The sequence below is a fragment of the Sander vitreus genome, chromosome 12 (genome assembly GCF_031162955.1).
Source record: "Sander vitreus isolate 19-12246 chromosome 12, sanVit1, whole genome shotgun sequence".
NCBI classification, from domain to species: domain Eukaryota; kingdom Metazoa; phylum Chordata; class Actinopteri; order Perciformes; family Percidae; genus Sander; species Sander vitreus.
The window spans coordinates 7,206,354-7,221,840 of NC_135866.1; the positions used below are offsets into that span (position 1 = coordinate 7,206,354).

Sequence of the window (15,487 nt, forward strand, 5' to 3'; positions counted from 1 at the left end):
CCTAGACACTTAGATTGAAAATGCACAGCAAACTGTATGGACAGTTCACTTTGTGATCTTAGAGGTCCACTGTTAGGCACATGGAGAGTTGGATTGGAGTTGCAGTTTGTTCTTCAATGTCTGCCGGGTCTATGCCAGCATTTGGTTGGAGAAATGCTTTGAAATAATGGATTCATTTAGAAATTTTCATCATGCGTTTATCCAAGAGAAAAAGGAGGCATTTTTGTTGCCAGCCATTTTGCTGCATTCTGAATTTGAATCTAATAAACTAAAAGGACTGGCATTCTTTGTTAAATTTCTGTCCGTGTTCACTCGTAGCCTGGAAACTGTAAAGTTGTAAAATCTACCTGAATATTTATGTTGGCGTGAGTAACTTCAAGTTGCACTGGTGTGCGTTTCTCTGGTTAGACATTTGGAAGTCTGTTCTTGGCTGCCGCTGTTTGTATCCTGTGGCTAAGCGATGACACAATCTGGATGTCAGACCTTGGTGTAGGTGTAGCTGACTAGTAACTCAAGCCTGATAATCCAGTGCTGGGCTCTGAGGGAAAGTCAGCTAAACTTTCCGAGAGCTTGCCTACGGGTCCTCACCGGAGAAAGCGAGGTGAGAAACGGCAGTCTCACATCGCCTCGAAATAGAGCGTTTTGTTTCAGATAACAGAGTTGGAACAGGAGAGGTGAAGAATTAGATAACAGTTAAAGAGAAAACGGAGCGAGAGACCAGGGAGGCAGGCAAGGCATGCATGCAAGTGTGTAACTGACTTGTGGCCGGATTAGGCCTTCTTGTTATGGATAAGGAAAGGCATAGGATCAGTAGTGGGGAGAGATGAGGAAAAACTGCAAAGCATGCCACGTTAGATGGGTACAGTAAGAGATCTGCAAAGGATCAGTCAGGAGTAAGAGAGAGAGGGAGGGAGAGAGCCTCATGGCAGTGAGGGAGAAGCCAAAAGAGCTTAGTTAAGGAGCTTAGTTGGGGTAGGTTAGCTCTGAATATGGGCTGTATCAAGAAAGAACGGAAAGCGGGCCAGTGACCAGCGTTAAAGCCATCTACTGTAACATTAGCATCCCTCCCTCCATCCCTCTCTGTCCCCCTTGCTGCGTGTCATTCATTCCCCACTTTTAGGCATTTTCCAGGTAGACTCCGTGCTCGTCCAATCTCACACTGCACTGTCCATTGATTGGCTCTGGAGCGTGGTCAATGTGTGACAGTGTAAGGGTGTGTTTAACAGAAGATACAAATGTCACACGCAACACTTTTGGGAAACAAGCGCCTCTTTTTTTTCCCCCTCCACTTGAAATGATATGATTGATAAGTAAACATGAAAACGTGCATGCTATTTTGATGTTTCCCAGAGGAGGGAGCGAAAGGGGTATGATGACATTCAGTTCATGGGTGTAAACAAAAACTGGAGACACTGCATTCAGCACAGAACATACTCCTCCTTCAAGAGTGTCTACATTTAAGAAACTGAGCAACAATGGAAAGCAATGCCCTCATTTACCTAAACGGTGTAACACTTCCTATATATAGTTGGCGATCAAATTCATGCTGTGCTAGAGAGTTAAGACACACCCCAGACCAAAATGACGTTGCTAGTACACAAAAAGACTTGACATTTGTCCTCTCCTTGCATACTCTGACCTTCTTTTGGCTACAGGAGACAACTGTCCCCACCTGTCGAACAAAATCTTTGGGGTAGAAGCGACAAAAGTCTGTGGTAACCCATTACAACACATAATTCATTTAGTGAAGGGAGACACATAATGGGATGGTAATGTGTGAACACAAAGAACAGAAAGGCTTTTGCTCCTCGACAAATCTTTGGACTGGCTGCTAAAAAGACTTTTCGCGCAATATGAATCTATAACAATTGCATAAGGGAGGGAGGCAAAAAAAATGAGACAAGGCAAATTGCCCTCTGGCAGATTCATGAAGGTGACTTGAAGGAGCTGCTCCATTTTAGCACAAATTTCCTCCTCCTCCTCCTCCTCCTCCTCCTCCACCTCTTACCGGCCTAACACATGATAGTTAGCAAAGAGACATTTGCTTTAAAATGCTGCTCACACCGATGGTCTCTGCAGTGCTCCTACAGTCTGTTTTCTTAGCAGAGGGATGGGGGTCACTTTCATGCCAACAAGAGGGCCTGCCTAATCCTCCTTTGCCATACTGAGTTTGGAAAGGATCATCGGTTGATTGTTTTAGAGGGGCTGACCCTTCTCCCCACGACCACCCCACCCTCCAACCCCGCTCAGGGCAGCAGTGGCGCCAGCTCGGTGCAAAATGGTAAGTTGGTTGTTTTTTTTTTTTTTTCCACGGCTCGAGAACGAGGACTCACATGGTATCCCTATGAAGCAGCATAGTGGGGAAATAGAAAGTACAACAAAACATTATACAAACACACACACACACCTACATGTGCATGCTTGCACCCATCCGTAATAACACACAAATCCAGCCATCTGAACACACGTTATTCTGAAACTGAAACCAAAGGCCTAACGGCATGCACTGCTCATGGAAAGTGTGTGTGAGAAAACCTGTTTAAGGAGACTCTGATAGAGACTCTGTGCTTCTCATCTAGCCATCAATTTAAGTACAGATTTCCAAGTATTCTGCAGGATTATGGATGTGCAGTGTCAGATATTTCATTCTCGTAGTTTTTTTCTCCCCGTCTTAGATAATGAGATACTAAAGACCCAATCGTTACAATAATCTCAATGTTTAGCCAAGGCTTTCATTATTCAATGTAAAGAAGTAGTTCAACATTTTGGGATTTTTTTTCTCATGCCTGTACCGTAGCTAAATGTAGCTAGAGCCAGCAAGCGGTTATCGTAGCGTAGCATAAAGACTGGAAACAGCAAGCTCTGTCCAAATGTAACAAAACCCTCCAAAACTGTACCAAACTATTTCTGGGCTGGGACCAGTAACTTCCTGGAGTTTCCGCTGGTTTCATGTCTTTGTGCTAAGCTAAGCTAACCGTCTGACGGTTCCTGCTACATGTTTACCGTACAAACGCAAGAGTGGTATTGATCTTCTTGTTGTGTAACTTTGGGTAAGAAAGCTAATTATCAAAACTACTGTTTATCTTTAAGGCTGGGAATAAGAACGAGGAAAAGTGAATGAGTGTGTAGCAGTAGCCGTGAAATTCCCAAAATATGAATTATAGTAACCTGCTGAGCTGGACTGTATAGAGACATTACTAATACTATATAAACTGGACAGTGTGTTGTTTTGAACATGTGCCAACATTTAGTTGAGGTGATGCCAGTTACACATTACGGTGTTCCAGAAGAGCTGGTGTGAAAGGTCAGCTGCTTTTTTTCAATGCTGCTTTCCTCTGTGAGGTTTAAACCCACCAACCGACAGCTGGAGGTGCTGAGGGTCCAAGAGGATCCAGGGTGGGGCGTGCAAGGAGGGGTAGTTAGTGACAGGTGTTAACACGGGGGGGTAGATAAGAGAGGTAGAGGAAGGGAGGGGAGGTACTTAGTAAAAGCAGGCGAGGTGAGCTGCAGCAGAACACCGAGCATCTGTCTGAAAGCCTTCGTCGGAGTTGATGCTTGACTTTTACGCTGCAGCACATGTACAGTATCATATTGGGTCTGACAAGAAGCACTGCTGCTATAGATCTTCCACTCTCCACCCACCCTACTCAAGTCCCCCTTCCACTCAAGATACGCACGAATGACTTTGAAACATCAAAGCTGGCATTAACGTCTCATTTCCCTATGCAAATGGAAAACGAGAAAGAAAAAAAAAAAAAAAAAAAAGCTTTTCACTTCTCCCTGCCTCTTTCATTTTCAGTGAGAATCATTGCTGCCCCCTTGAGACGAAGCCCAATGCGCAGTTTTGGGTGAGAAAACGGGTTAGGGGATCCTGGGGGCTGCTCTGCATTACCAAAACAAACCATTCAGCAAACAAACAATTAGACACTCATGAATTATGGACAAGCCATCTAAAATAGCAATAAAAAACAAGGAGTGGGGAGTCGTGGAGCGATTGCTGAGCTAATGAAACTTATGTCAGGGTGTTTTTAAAACAGTAGTGGTGTAGTACTGTATGTAGTTGCATGGCTTTCTGTACACATGTACAGTATTTATAGGTAACCTATCCTGATGATTCCACTCAATGATTTGGACCACTGCAGTTGAGCGATTGAAAACAAGGCTAACACTAAGAAGCCTGGGACAAAACGGAGACGAGAGTGAAGGAAGAAAGGCACCTAGTAATCCACACAACGCGTGAATGTGCATCAGCCATTTTGTTTTTCAATCTGTCCCCAGCAACATCCATTATTCACAACCGTGTGTTTACCTCTCACAGACGCGCACAGTCCATGCAGCAATGATCCAGGAGGATATACTGAACACCAGCAGAACAGTTCCTGGACAGATGGTCATGAGGGTCTTCATGACAAAGCGCGTGTTGAAGTTGATCTTGTTGAGGGCGCCGATGCTGCGAGACGAAGCGTCCGTGAACAGCTTGCTGTGGAGTAACATGACTCGGCCTATCAGGTAGAGTCTCAGGAACATGGGGATGGAGAGGATAATGTCCACGTCAGCATCGGCCACCGACGGCGTGTAGGTGAAGGCCAGCCGCGCCGTCCAGGTGAAGACGTACTGGCCCGGGATGGGATGGATGGCACACACCAGCAGCTCCAGCACGATAAAGAAGATCCGCTCGTACGTCATGGCTATCCTCCAATCGTCCGCACCATTGTCGACCATAAACAGCTGAAGAAATACAGACATACACCAATGGACTTGTTTTAAAAATCTTCCTCACACTTGTAGTTTGGCGTTTCAGATTTTGTTTTATTAGCATTTTCTCCCATTTTTCCCCATCCTCTTCAACCCCCACACTCCTTCAAAGTATTTATCATTACAAGCTCAGATTGTGAGGCACATATCGAATCAAACCCACAGATTTCATCTGAAATTAGTCAATATCTGAAGAAGTCATGCTGAATTAGAGTAAAAAGTTTTGTTTTTTTTTTAAACTAGAAATGTTGCTTTTGGTGTAATCCAGTAGCCATAACAAAGTGGCAACCAAGATTTGGATATTGAATTTAATTCAAATGTTATAAGTCTCAGATCAGTTCAGTGGCCCCGTTTCAGAAAGCAGGTTTAGTGAAAACTCTGAGTTTGTTAACCCTGAGATGAGGGAAACTCTGGGTTTCCCGTTTCAGAAAGGGAGGTAACTTAACCTCAGAGTCAGTTACTATGGTAACTGAGTCTGTGAACCTAACCTGGTCGGGAGCAGCTTTTCTTCTCACTCATTTCCTCATTCATTCAGTCTGTATCAGGCACATTTTAATGCAGTTTGTTATCTGCATGAATAAACACTTAATAAATAAAACTTATTGTTAGGCAGATTATAAAACGTTTTTTTCCTCAAACATGTCATGTCCTTTTGTCGACGATCCCGTTTTAGGCTTTAACATCCAAGCAGATTCTTTGTGTCGCATTACGTTTTTCGCAAACGGCATTTTTCTTTATTGGTGATGCGGATCACACTGTAATAGTAAAGCCACTGTAGCCGTCAGAAAAGTGTGACTCGCTCTGAAACGTTTTTTGTAGTTGTTCCCTGGACACAAACCAGTGAGAGCCATTAAAAAGAAATACATTATTATACATTATAATTCTGTTAATGATCATGGTGCTGCAGCCTCAGAATGGGACATAGTAGTAGGCCTAGCTTACTTTTTACTTTACTTTTTTCTTACGCCCGCAGGATTGCACCCAAATGAAATTATAGGTGTAATACAATTCCAGTTTTCACCAGTAATATTATAAGTTAACTGTGATTAAATATGAAATTAATACACTGTTAATGCTTATGCATTGACTGGAGCAGCAATTTTCTCCCACACCAATTCTCTCTCTGTTGCAGCAGCAGCCGCTGTCTTGATTTTTTAACGAAATTAGGGCTGTCAAAATAACGCGTTAATTTCGATTAATTAATCTGAGAAAAAAATAACGCGTTAAAAAAAATAACGCAGATTAATCCATTCCATATTGACGTTTGCATACAGACGAAAATCTGGTGTCACTGATATGTCTGCGCTTCTCTCTGCTGCTCTGAAACAGACGTTACAGGAAACACAAACCCCGCTGCATGTGATGCTAGTTAACACTATACTCAACAGCAGCTAACGTTAGCCTACCGCTAGCTAGTAGCTGGGTTAAACACGGTTACAATGCTGACCGCTAACGCTAAACGGTGTAAAGTTTGACTGTGTTTTACTGTAGAGGATTCAACACCGGGATGTAACAATCTGCAGCTGCCGTGGGAGAAACAACACAGACGGCGCGTTGACACTGGTAAACTACAGCCTCGTGGTGCATTTGAAGTTATTGTAAATGTCCTTTTCCCATCTGGTTGATGTTTTTGTCGTTCAACAGCAATTTACTAGTGAAATAAGTTATTGTTATACATTATTATTAAATCATTTAATTTTGACCATATGGCCTTAGCAATAAACAAGCCGTTCTTTAATGTCACCAACTGTTGTTTAGTACCCTTCTTTTTTTTTCTTTTCTTTTTTTACTTTCTTAAAAAGTATCGGTTCAGGCACCGTTAATTATGTATGCGATTAATTTCGAGTAATTAATCACAGAGTATGTAATTAATTAGAATACATTTTTTAATCGATTGACAGCCCTAAACGAAATACATGTTCAAACCCGCTGTTTGTGCGCATGAGTATTTCCGCCGACCCGTTTGTGGTTGTTACCATGGTGAATCGTTCATGCTGCCTTTTTATTGTGGTGGTGCACGCGCGTGAACATACTCTGAGTTGATTGAACCAACTCATATCAGCTGTTCTGGAACCGAAAACTCTGAGTTTCCCACCTCAGGGTAAATCAACTCAGACATCAGGGTTAGACTCAGAGTTTGTTAAACCTCCTTCCTGAAACGGACCCCCCATCAAGCAGAACAACAACAAAAACAACATAAACTGAGATGCAATTAAAAGGCTGCGAAGAAAACCTAAAATAATATCAGCGATTTGGTCAACAGATTCTCATTGCATTGTGTTTTTGGATTATATTTATACTTAATGGTAATGTTATTCATTTTGAAAAGTAAAAAAAAAAAAAAGCGGTGCTATGTATAAACAAGACAACCTGAATGTGTCGTGACTGTCATCACTTTCAATCAAATAAATGTATATGTGTACATTCCTTTAGTGTGTACCATACTTTATAATATAATAACTGTATATCATAAATGTATATATTATTGTGAGCATAAATTCATTTGTCATTGCAATTACTTTTTAGCACAATTAAAATAGTATTTCAATATTCTTTTGCAAAAGCCAAATCAGAAATCCTTATCATCATCATCATCACAACACTGATACCAAAAGTTGCTGGTATAATGAATAAAATCAAGTATTTGTTTATGTGGTAGACTCACCTGGATTTCCCTGGCATGGTACATTATTATAAGACCAAGCAATATAACAGTGGAAAGGCTGATAAGGCATTTCAGTGCAAATGAGTATGAAGATTCCTATGGTGAGAGAAAAAGACAGGAAAGAGATATTAGAAATAGCCATGTTAATTGAACACAATTAACACATACTGTATACAATCACATCTTAGGGCAATAACAAGATGACGTGTTCCTTGTGTTCATTGCGTATTTAATAGATTGCAATATTAACTTATCGCTATAAAACCAACGATTTCTGAGTTGTATGTCACTGCTTAGCAACAAGGTGAAATGAGATAGTGGAGCAAAATAGATTCAAGTGAAAGCTGAGTGTATTTACGGTTACTCAGAATTTCAAATCTGGAAGTGTTTAGTTACATTGAAAACAAATGCTTCTAATGTTGGCTTAGATGGGTAGAATAAAATATCCAATATATAAACACATGCATACACGAGTATAAACAGCTGCGCACACACACACACACACACACACACACACACACAGAGTACTTATTAGCATAAACGTCTAACTGAGAGCAGATAATGGCGTTTTACACACAAACAGCACAGTCAGGATGTTGCTAAACAATGCAGCTGCAGGTGTAGGTGCAGCTTGATATTATCTATGGATGCTGTTGCCCACCATCTAAACTACCAATTAATCAAAGCCCAGCACTTACAGGGGGACTTTCCATTTAATGGTAGGTGCAGAAAAGGCAAGGGTAGCATTAGCAGGAGGGGGGGCACCACAGTTGAGTGTTGCTGGTGATAAATAGGCCAGCTGGATGATAGCGCTGCAGTGTGTGTGTGTGTGTGTGTGTGTGTGTGTGTGTGTGTGTGTGTGTGTGTGTGTGTGTGTGTGTGTGTGTGTGTGTACATGGGGGGCAATAGATCTAGGAAATGAGAACCTGTACTACTTAAGTCACCCCCTTTATGTTTGTAAAATGCCATTTGATAAATCAATTTAACATCCATGGTGTAAAAATGCCACTCTGCGGCAGTCTAATTATCATAGGGTTGATATTATAACAACGGCAAGAACGACAGAAGTGGAAATATCATTCATAATCGTGCGATGACAGTGAGAGCTGCCCAATATTACGCTGTCCTTAGGTGGTCCATATTACAAAATGTATTTTTAGCTATCAACTAGATTGCTTTGCCCCTCGGGTCGACGACAAGTTCTCAAGATATTCTAATGTCTGAAATTGTTTTGAAAAGTCCCTGGTGAAATAACATTAAGTAAACCAATTAATCCACCTGCCAGCGGTTCAAGGATTTTTCAGTCCCAGGGCTCACTGCCTCTTAACGTGTTTCCCTCCTTCAGGGCTCAGAAAACCTTGGCTGAGCCTCAATTGTCTGCTGTGTAATGTGACATGAGATGGAAAATGGACCATCCGCAGCACATGCTACCTGTCTGATGTGGGTGGGGGTGCTGCTGTGCCACTCAGAGATGGAAGTTACTTCCATTTTCAGTTGAGGTCAGCTTGATGAACAGACTGCATTCCACTCAGTAGCAGTTACAATCAACCTATTGACTTTTCAAAACCCCATTAATCATCCTATGGATTATCACGGCGACTTACTATATTTCACACACACACACACACACACACACACACACAATCAAAAACTCAAATAGATCTGACAACAAAAATCGATCACTCATGAAACATATCAGTGGTTTCGTATGTTTCAGCCCATTAACTACAAATGTACTCAATGCTGATGATTTTTGAAAGCATACCAAAAGTTTTCCATGCAAAAACATTTAAGATTTGAACATTTCTGACAATACAGATCATGAATTAATCTCAAATTTTGGATAACAAATAATCCTTGGAGAGGAGAAGATACAAAGTTGGCAACTAGCCGGTAAAAAAAATCCAAATTGGCAACTAGCCGGTGAATAGACAGAGTTGGCAACTATAGCTTTTGAATATAGGCGAGTGTAACACAACCCACTTAAATTTCTTACATGTTGGTAAAAACCAAAACCGAGCTACAACAAGAGCAAATATTGGACTTACATTAGTTAGGTAGCCAGACCCATGACTTGAAATTTTCACAGAACAACAATTGCTTGTTGTTCTGTGACCTAAAATATACTGCAGGGCACTGCAATGTCAGCTCCCAAGTAAACATCCTTGTTAATATTCTTGAAAAGTTGCTCTAAGTGCATGATATTCTTCCCAAAATACCCTGACACAGCAAAAGTGACTGGCTGATACAGAAGGACAACAGCAGGTCAACGGGTGGTGACCTGGTCACCATTACTCTGACAACAACTGATCTGTTGATGTCCTTGTTCTAGAGTTCCACGTGTTCCTTCCTAATGTGTGCTGTGTCATCTCCACTCTGAGCTGCTAAAAGTAAATGATGCTGTTGGGCATTTGGAACATCATTTCTATCTTTCACTCCTATTGACCTTATTCTTCATCTGTACTCGTCTTTATCTTTCTCGCTCTGCCTAAATCTGTATCTCTCTTCATCCCCTTTCCTCCGCTATCCCCCTCTCCATCTACCTCTCCTGCTGTGAGCTAGTGATTTTAGATGCTGGCTTCACAGGGAATGACCGACAGCCACAATGGCACCAGTAGTGGAACCAATCCTTTGGCTAAACGCCAATCTGATGCAAATAATGAAAAAGTGCATATTTAAAGAAAATCTAAAAACTAGTAACAAAAGCAGGCCTATAGTCAAGAAATTACTGACTTATGATTTTATCCAATCGATAGACTGTTAGTCATAGTATAGATCATGTGACACTCCTTTGGATTTGTGCAATATTCCCATCACCTTTGTTAGATGATGTATGTCAGTGTCTGTGCTAATAATCACTCTTCATAAATGTGACAGCTGCCAACCCCACACAAAATCAAAAATTAACAATAGCAGTGACAACACACAAAGCTCCCACTCATGCATCACACATACACACACACACATACATACACAGCCTACCTTAGTGTAAACCCCCCATGACAGTTCCGTCTCTGTCACCATGACAACAATCCCAAACATCCCGAAGATGAGTGCGTAGTCGCTGAGCCGCTTCCGCTTCTCAAACAGCGCCCGCCGGTGGCCGAGCCTGTAGCCAATGTCCCTGTTCTTCTTCTGCGGCGCCCTGCCTCCGCTATGCCCGCTGCCCTCCCTGACCAAGCTCTCATTGGACGCCTTGCTGGGGTCTTCGCCGCCGTTGCCCTTCGACACCACCACCTCCAGGCCAGAGCTGTGCAGCGTCTGCAACGGCTGCGTCTCCGAGTCGAGCTCTGCGAGGTTGCGGCGCGACGAGGACGCCAGGCTGCCCACTAGTGGTCTCACCACTCCGCCATTGTACTTGCAGGTGTTCATGGCTATCTGAGGGAGTCGGCCACTGCTCTCGGAGAGGGAGGGCTTGGATCCAGCATGGCTCAGCTTCTTCTGCTCAGTAGTGGCCTGTGAACAGGAAGAAGAGTGCTAAATATACACAGGCACAGTTCACTCCAAGGTATGGGTCTAACTTTGATTTTCTCTTTTAAAAGTTAACTGGGTTGGTGGCCAGGTTAGATCCGTTGGTAGAGCAGGCGCACACATATTGCGGCCTTTTGCTGCATGTCATTCCCCCTCTCTCTCTCCCCTTTCATGTCTTCATCTGTCCTGTGGAAATAAAGGCTTAAAATGCCCCAAAAAATAATCTTAAAAAACAAAACAAATTAAAGTTAACTGGACTGAGCCCTCCTGTTGTGTTTTGACTAGAATTATTTCACAGGAAGGAGCTCATGCCTTTGAGAGGGGAAGATGCTTCAGTTACTAATTATTTTTTTTGGGGGGGGGGGGATTAATTTACAAATGAATGAATAAAAGGTCCAAAAAAAAAAAAAGTGTTAAACACAATACTATCACAACATAAAAGGTGTAAAAGCTGACAGTAGGTTGATACAGGTTCAGACTTTAAATAGAGCACTGATGTGGGAGTTACATCGCTGTGGCTCTGGAGAGGGCACAGAGAGGGAAGGATCTTGCAAAACAATTTTTAGTTATAAAAGCAGACGGATTTAGTGCTCAGCAGGACATGTGATGAACATACAGTATGAACCAAAATATCAACCGTTCTTGTTCCAAAGTCCCAAATATTCTTCTTTCTTGGGAAACAAACAGAGCAGGTAACGGAGATGCGGTTGTTCATTTTAAGTTCAAGCCTGTGTTAGGAAGTGTTGGGGGGGGGGGGGGGGAAATTTTTTTTTAAAAAAAACAAAAAAAAACGATAATCACCATTTCACAAGAGTGGAAAGCTTTTTCCTTCAAGAAAATGGCATCAAAAGTGGATTGGTCAAAACAAATAAATAATGAATGGACTTTGATGTATAAATAAAACCATATAACCAATAGCGGACCCTACAAAGTGCAGAAAATTGAATCTTTGCACTGCACAAATTTAGATATGAATGATTAATGCTCGGCGTGACCCTGTTTCCTATTAGAGAAACAGTCTTCTCCTGCAGAGATTAGAAGCAGGCTGCCCAAAAGAGAACGAAAAAAGAAGAAATGGGGACCTTCTCAAATCAGGCGTGTCACAGAGACCAAATGTGAGATTCCCACTATTTTAAGAGGAAAACAAGGGAACCCATTTCCTTTGAAACTGTACATAAGAGTCTGCTGAGGTTAGGGGAAACTTAGGGGCAAGTTGCAAAGCACACATACATACTGTATATTCACACGTTCAACCACTAAATAGTATATTGTGTATATCATTTCTTATTTCACCGAGATAGGAGAGCATATATTAAACTTTTTTTAAAACTTATTTTACTTCTTTACCTGTACAAAATGTTCCTATTTTTTCTTTTCTGACCCTAGCCGTGCAGACTCTTCTCTTCTTGCATTGAGTCGTCTATCGTGTCTGCTCTTCTTGGCAGATGAGGAGTGAGTTTCTGTCCCAGGTTACGCAGACAGAAAATGTTCAATCCGTGCTGAGGCTGTGAAGCGGTCACCCCAGAAGCATCTATCTGCCTGTCTATCTTCTGCCCTTCAGAGACTCGGGCAGATTATCATAATGGCTTATGAAAACTTCACATGGAACAGTGCTTTTTTCCGAAACAAGTCGGGGGTGTGTGATAGCACTGCTGGCCCTTTGTATTAGCCTTGACAAAGCACGCCTAATGCCTTTAAATGTGCTGGTGGGAATAAAGAAGGGCGGCCCTAATGGAAATTTACTAACTCCAGTCCTGTGATGCTATCGTCTTTGCGCATATTGTGGCTCCATGAGAACAGGACTAAAGGTTAAGGATTAGTGCAGCCCATAGTGTTTCTAATCCCCTTTTCTCTATTAAATTGCTTTTTAATCTGTGCCATTAGGACCCCTCTACGCTTTTGAAGACTATCCAGTGAGTGAACTTTAAGTTTGAATGACAGGAAATACTGTGCAAAGAGATGCTGATATGGCAATAGTGGTCAAGCTGCTGTTCTTTATTGGAGGATAAAAATAGAACAGGGAGTGCTGCTTTTTGCAATTTTGATTTCAGTTTAACAAATTGAATTAACTCAATAAAAAGGTCCTTAAAAAGGTGCAGAGTGGATTAAATGTCTCGATACCGATTTATTTATTTTTTCAATCCGCAAAAGGTTAATTTTTGCAATTTACAATTTATTGGAAACAAAGGAGATACAGCAACACGCATTAGAATCCCTCCATATTTCATCATTTTACTGAAACAAAATGACAAAAGTTTTGATGCTGCTTGGAGTTTTCTCAGCATCAGCAGCTACAACTCTATATCAATATAAAAAATATCACTGAAGACTATGACAGAAGACCAGCAGCAGTGCAAAATCATCTTAATGCACGGACTGGCTGAGCAGCATAAGAAAATATCGCTCGATTGAACTCAAGTGGTGTACGCAATGAAACTGTATAGGTCATTTTTGTAGGCTATTTTAATACGTTTTGTTAAATATTTATAAGTCTTCACCAGTGCGTAAATAGCCTTTTTCCCCTGCATCAAGCTCTAGATTAGATCTGCCTGCCAGTCTGCTAAATGTGTCGAATCTCCAGCACAACTTGTATTGAGCAACTATACAAAATATCATTATTCTTTTATTTTTCAGTGTCACAACATGATGCCATTCATCGTCAAAAGAGAATTTCCTAGCTTTTGTGTAGGAAGTAAATAACTCTGAAGCTGCTCCTCTGAGCTCAGAGTATTTTTAGACCCAGTCAAACTTTCAGAGTGGTTCTGAGATGCTTGATATGTAAATGTGGGTCCTGGGCTAGAATATCTGAGAAAAAGAAAAAGAATGTGCATGTTTGTAGAAAACGTTGCTCAAATGGTTTTGAGGCGTTATAGGACATTATCTACTAGAGCCTGACCGATATTTCGGCGGGCCGATATTATCGGCCGATATTCTGCATTTTCCAAACTATCGGTATCGGCATTTATAACGGCCGATAAATGAATATTTAAAAAAATAAAATAAAAAAAACGGACGAAACACCCTTCAACCATGTTCTGAGTGTTGGCGTTGCATAGTTTGTCCACCAGAGGACGCTCTACAACGTCCATTGATGGCAACACTCATGTTTAACCCTTTCAGTTTCATATCTTAAGTTTGTATTTTTATACATTTTATTTGTCAGAACTTTATATTTTGATGTTCTGTTACAATAAATCAAACAAGTTCATTCTTAAACCGCATTATTGTATTATTTTAGTGAGGACTCCTAAATAAACAAATAACTAATGTTAGGGAAATCTGTTTGTTATGTTGTTTTTTTTAATTAAATACATCGGCCGATATATCGGAATATTGGATTTTTAAATCACCAAATATTTGTATCGATATCGGCCTTTAAAATCCTTTATCGGTCGGGCTCTATTATCTACTGAAACACAGTATTGGGAGTATAATTGTTCAGTACGTTGCTCAAGGCTCAAACCACCAGCCCTGTGATCAATAGCCAGTCTGTTCTACCACCACAGTTTATGAGACACCAGTGAGTCAAGGAACGTCCTTGTTCATATTTGTTCAAGGTGTTGGTTCATAGAGCAGAGTGAACTCTGAGTAAGTATGACTGTACAATAAATGATTGACAGCCTACTCTTAAGACATGAATCCTCCCTGCTCCGTACTGGACAAACATACCACTGGCATGCGTTTGACCCGTCTGTTTACAGCTCTTCAAGAGGGAAAAACGAAAAGAAATTAAGCATAACAAAAGAAATGTGGAATCAACTGTTTAACATGTATGGGCTCTCAGTGATTTTTGCCATGGAATTTCAAACTGAACACACATGAATAATGTGTTTAATAAATTCCTCCCAACTGTCTAAATAAAATGTATTTAAATGCATATGAAGCTAGTATGTAAAAGTAATCTGGCTTTGCAAAGCTATGGGTTCCTCTGTTCATTTAGGTGAGAGTGGACCAATGGCAATGCATTTAAAAAAAACAGAGACCTTTTCTCAAAGATAATTATTCTGCCCTTACAACATTTCGATATATTGTAAACAGTAACGCTATAAAATGAGATGCAAAATGCACCCTAATATGGTTTCCAATTACATGTCGATCGATCAGAGTAAAAAGGCCATGTAGTGACAGCCAAGAGCCTAAGATGTAAAAGGAGAATGTCCCAGGAAGTGCTGTTCCAATAACGTAAATGAACAGGATTAATGATGGGACACCATGAGAACAGGGCTGCTGTTACATCCTCAGCTTTAGTTACCAGTTTCTGGTGATCATCAGTCACTGATCCAGGTCAGGACTGACCCAAATATGGGCAACTGTCCTATTAGTCAGTCTGTATGAACACGGACTGTCTGCATTTCTAAGCATCGGGGAATGATTTTGAGCTTAAAAGAGGGACAAATAGGAGAGAGAATATATACATATACAGTATGTACAGGCACATTGAGGAAGTTAGACAAAACACCAAGAAGATAAACAGAGGAAAACGTCAGGCTAAGTAAGGAGTCCTTCACAGACTTTGCAGCAGGAGTCCTTGCATCACACTCCAAAACCTCAAAGCAGCCTCAATCAATTCCATACTCCCGCCCACTTAGCCAGATT

The 15,487-nt window shown here is 41.2% G+C and overlaps 1 protein-coding gene across 3 annotated transcripts in view; it reads right to left on the reverse strand.

Annotated features, from left to right (window-relative positions):
- Positions 1–15,487, reverse strand: part of kcnn1a (potassium intermediate/small conductance calcium-activated channel, subfamily N, member 1a) — a 51,796-nt gene that overhangs the window by 18,581 nt on the left and 17,728 nt on the right. For all 3 annotated transcript variants that reach the window (XM_078264453.1, XM_078264452.1, XM_078264454.1), the window contains exons 2-4: positions 10,403–10,876; positions 7,421–7,516; positions 4,310–4,728 (exon numbers count right to left, since the gene is read on the reverse strand). In XM_078264453.1, the coding sequence (XP_078120579.1) occupies positions 4,310–4,728; positions 7,421–7,516; positions 10,403–10,876 (989 nt within the window). The remainder of the gene's footprint in view (positions 1–4,309; positions 4,729–7,420; positions 7,517–10,402; positions 10,877–15,487) is intronic.